Source organism: Acanthisitta chloris, unplaced genomic scaffold, assembly GCF_000695815.1.
Source record: "Acanthisitta chloris isolate BGI_N310 unplaced genomic scaffold, ASM69581v1 scaffold7213, whole genome shotgun sequence".
Lineage (NCBI taxonomy): Eukaryota > Metazoa > Chordata > Aves > Passeriformes > Acanthisittidae > Acanthisitta > Acanthisitta chloris.
The window spans coordinates 43159-48300 of record NW_008666496.1 but is presented as its reverse complement, the minus strand read 5'-3'; the positions used below and the strand labels follow the sequence as shown (position 1 = coordinate 48300).

The 5142-nt window shown below is 38.1% G+C and overlaps 1 protein-coding gene across 1 annotated transcript in view; it reads right to left on the bottom strand.

Annotated features, from left to right (window-relative positions):
• Window positions 1-5142, bottom strand: part of SENP6 (SUMO1/sentrin specific peptidase 6) — a 48078-nt gene that overhangs the window by 4921 nt on the left and 38015 nt on the right. Inside the window, 2 exon segments of the mRNA XM_009072140.1 lie at window positions 552-640; window positions 2806-2909. Of these exon segments, the coding sequence (XP_009070388.1) occupies window positions 552-640; window positions 2806-2909 (193 nt within the window).

The following is a 5142-nucleotide window of genomic DNA, read 5'->3' as shown; positions in this document are numbered from 1 at the left end:
AAAGTGAAACACTTATTAGAGAAAAAAATACTATAGTATAGTATTAATATAATTATATAATGAAGAACTGAGAAAGACAATAAAGAGGAACAGCTAGAACACATTTAGATAAGAAAAGGGGACAGCTAAAAATTATTCCTATTTTCCCCTCCTAATTTGAGTAGTTACAAAGGTTTTTATCTAGTATTAATTTAATTATTTTCATTTACGGACATTAATCTGTTTCTAATATAGGATACACTTGAATATACTTCTGCACCTTCTTTTTGTAGGAACCCAGGTGCAAGACACTGAAGAACAGCCTTACTGGAAGAAACAATCTTCACTTGCCTGAAACAGCACACAGGCTTAACAGAAACCCCAAAAAAGCTATTATTTCACTAGTAGTTTCATCCAATAAATTTTCTGCTCACTGAAGATGATACTACGAAGTATAAAATTCTCTCTCAAACACTAACAACATGTTGATTAAAGTGTTTGAAGAGTCATGTGTGACACTGACTGTTTCACAGATTTCATGAAATTTCCATTTTAGCTGTGTTAGTACTTACTGTTTGCAGATAGTTGGCTTCAGGTGCCATTGTCCCATCTCTGAGTTACAGTTATCATCTACAAGGCCACCATCATCACTGCTGTCTTCCTACAGAAGCAACATTGTTACAGGTGTTTAGAAGCTAATACTGTTTTTCAAACAGATGCAGAAGAAATTATTGCTACACTCACCATTTTCAGTCAAGACCAATAACCTCAGTTTAATACAGAAATGGTAGCTTTAACATGAAACGATTCATTGTTTGTGAAATTTACCAACTTTTAGTCACATGGTTTCTCAAATCCATGCTGGAATGACATGGATTGAATGGTGCTATTGATCTAAGGACTGCTGAAACCAGAAAAAAAGCTGCAACTGACATTTTCAAAACGCTGCTGGCTTAAAAGAGGTGTATCTCCATTATTTGTTTATAATCCAAGTTATCAATACTTTCCCTTGCTAATGAATACCTGAAACTTGCTTGGTAATTTCATGTATGTTATCTCCTACGTGAAATGAGACAAAATCTGCAACAAACTCAGAAATAAAACTCTAGTTTTGCTCCAGGATGCAACAACTTAAATCTTAGGGCAAGGGAAATTAAACCACCATGATACTGTACATCACAGGTTACAGAGGCAGTCATCCCACAAACCTGGAAATATCCTCTGACCTTCTGATTTCAATACATACTGTACATCACAGGTTACAGAGGCATTCATCCCACAAACCTGGAAATATCCCCTGACCTTCTGATTTCAATATTGATTGCTATGAAGGATATGGAAGTTTTATGAACAAAACCACTAAGTTATTGTATCTAAAACTATCCCAGTGATCCATAGTTTCTTACCCTGCTACTGAGTTCACTATTACTACCACATTGAATTATTTTTAAGAGACACTTTCCAAAAATGGAAACCCCTGTGCCAGCATGATTTGTGAAAATCTTTGTGAGAATTGTGTGTACTTCACTAGGACACAGAATCCTGTGACTGAAATCCTCATGCTATAGCATGAAGACATTACCATATTAGAAACTAATCCCTAGTTCCTTGTACACTTCTTTTTCAGCCTTCACTCTTTTTTTAGCAGACGCAAAGGCAGGGGCACTCAGCTTGGCATGGTCTGCCATTTCTACATTTGCTTCAGCCTGAGTTAAGTTCTAAGCTACACTGCAACCAAGAACTTGGAATCTTTTCCTCCTCTCAAGGAACCCAGCTGGCCATGTGCCTTCTTCCCTGCCTTCATGCCATGTACTTCAGACTGGAAACACTCTGCTTACTCGTTCTCCATCTTCTGGGGACTCTAGCTGCTATAAAATAGACAGAAAGGCATTTCCATCAGGTAAGACTCAGAATGTTGGCACAAGTGGCACAACAGCAGAGGTGGGTTGAGTTGGTTTGAAAAGTGGAGTTAGGTTTTAACATGAACTGGAGCTCTTACATGTGTGTACACATATACATACTATTTGGAAGTCATTACAGATAGCTGCATGCACTGAAAAATAGTTTGTTCTGAACTCAGAGCTGAAAATCTGGTAATTCCTAGACTGTGTATCTGATAGCCTCCAATTCTTTATATCAGAGAACCTGGAGTCATACACCTGCAACATGAACAGGAAGGCTAATTAGGAAGAGCAAATGTGTAACTTCTAGCTTGCTCACACTGAACTTAAACTGCAGAAACAACAGAGCTATGGAATAATGCCCTTACCCAGTACTGAGTCAGCAAAGGACATTTTAATGATCAGCGTTTCCACAGCTATAAATCTAAGTGTTTCCCAATTTGAACACGAACAGTACTTGATCATAAATCCATGGTGTTTAAATTCAATTAGGAGAAGCACCAATGAAACAAAACAACAGAGTAGGAAATACCTATAAATGTGTCTGTTTATGCCCAGCAAATGCAGCTGAAAGAAGACTAACTTGTTCTTGGGTTTGGTAGATAAACATGGGGGTGGGGGAGATGCAAGACCAATGTGCTGAGTTTCAGTTTCCACAAAAATCACTGTGTAATACTGTCACTATGCAAAAGACTCACAAAATTAAATGCAGGATTAGCACAGCACTTTTCTATTAAACAGTTTAACAAACAAATCCTCTCCTGTCAGCTGATCTGCAAATTTTTGTAGGTAACCAGTGATTTGGATTTGACACTTGTAAGGATAACTAGCTTGAGACAACACATATTCACAAAGTGTACACTGCTTTTAAGCTGTCCATTCAAAATACAACACATTTCCTAAATAAAATTTCTAAATTCTTTACCTGGTTATCTTGGTCTTCAGAAAAATCTATAAGCTCATCTTCATTTAGTTTACTGCCATCAGCGGAGTCTTCACTATAGTTGAGCCTGATTTTGTGCAATCCATCTGTATCAATCACAGACAGTAGGATATTTAAACATCAAATACTATACCATCACTGAAGACCAAACTCATTTGAAATACCTCAGATTTCCTCAGGATTGCTCACAGTAACTGTGATACAGCAGGCACATAATTTACTCCTGTATGTGAACTACAGTGAAAAACTTCTTCTAAGCAGCACAACAGAAACTATTTCTTGTTCTGTGAAATGGCTAAAAAAAATTTGAAAGACCTAGACTAAAACCCATCATAAAATTACTCCATAGTTCCATGAAGCCTTTCCAACAGTATAAACTGGTAATGCTACCAAAAGGAGCACTCTGATTTGCTCTGTAAAGTATTTATCCCTATCCCTAGTGCCTCCTTCCATGACACCAAATACATCCATAAACAGTGGACCGGACTGAGAAAGAGTCACAGGCTTATTATTTTTTAACTGGAATCATCTCCTCGATCAGATTCACTGTGCAGTTATATGAAGACTTGTGCTGGTAAAAGAGAAAAGGCAGCCTGGGAACACACTGCTAGGGAGGGTAGAATGCATAATCAGCTCTCCTGGGAGCAGCAGCTTAGAAATGTTTCCGAAACTTCACTGCTTGCTACAGAAAAAGAGTATCTGTAAATTCACTCCCCACCCCCTGTACATATTTAGTCACTTGGGAAACAGCATCAGAAGAAATAAAAAATCGTGAATGTTACAGCTATACCTGTGCAAGAAGCAGATACAGACAGCTACAGGCTCATTAGTCTTACTATACTACTATACAAGACCAGAACAGATTTTGAGGGGAGAAAAGAATAAACCATGGAAATAAATGAAAAATTAGTAACTTATGCCAGCAAACCCCAAAATCTTCCTAGAAAAGGGCTGTGTAATATGTCTATATATACCTAAACCATACAAAAATAAAAGCATTGGTTATAGTGTCACTGGAGGACCTAGTACCTATTAAAGAAAACCAGGATTTCTCTAAGAACAGAAAATAGGGCAATGAACTATCTAATGGAAAAAAACAGAAAACACCTGCATTTGAGAATATTTCACCAGAGAAGTTGAAGAAACACTTTGGAAAGAGGTCACTAGAGGAGTTCCACAGGGACAAACTTGGGAATTAGTCTTACTCAGTACCTTTGAAAAGACCTTAGCACACGAATTGGGTCATATATTAATGTGACCTATTGATGACAGGTTTCTAAAAAATAAAAATTGGCATTGAGAAGAATCACATCTCATTCAAGAACTGAGCCATATAAAGAGGATTAGTTAAGTGATGAAACCAGATAGATTTTGGATGATTTCTTCAAAGTTATTTAGCTATGAACTCCTGCTGCCTCACAAGTCCAACACCAGGATTTAGTCTGAGATCAAGACATCTCAGTTTAGGCTCCCAGGTACAGTTGGCACCTAAGGTCTCACAGTGTTAGGAGGAAACTGATCAGAGCAGAGAGCTACTCAACTGAAGAGCTTTATCTGCCTTAGGGGGAGAAGAGGAGGTCTCTTGGTTTCCTTGACGATAGTATCAAAGAGACACCTGCTGTCTTTAGAGATATCCCAGGATACCCAGGACATATGTATTGATTTGGGACAGCCAAGATCCACAGCCTTCTGAGGCAACAGCTGAAGGCTGGTCAGAAAACCCAAGGCAGAATCCCCATCTTCCTCCTGCTTGAAATGGAAGTGTAAATACACAGTGCATCTAGATTTACCTGCCTAAACATATCCTTACTGTCAATCTCACCCTTAAACCAGGGCTGTGATGTGTAAGAATGTCTGCCTTAATGAAAGGCTTCACCATCTGCAATAGCTGAGCAAGAGAGCCTGAGTGTTTACGTCAGAAACAGAATGACCATCAGCCACCAATACAATGCAGCCATAAAAACCCTACGAAAGGCAATCCGAGCAAAAATATGGCATAAAGTATGTTCCAAATAAATACAGACAAGTAACAGTAGCAGCATCCAAGACATGAGAACACATCATAGAGCAGCAATATCATAAACATCAACAATCACACATCAAATGAAAAACCAATTCAAACAGGAACAGACCTACATGCACACTCAGAACTCCTCCAAAACCTTCTAAGAAAAGTGACAATGTTATCACAAATGAATTCACTTAGTTTAGAAACTGGTAGAGTGTTTATACCCACAAAGACACTGAAGCTGCAACAGTGTGCAGTATACAGATTAAAGCAAATGACTGATAATCTTTTCAGATCTTGTACTGTAAACT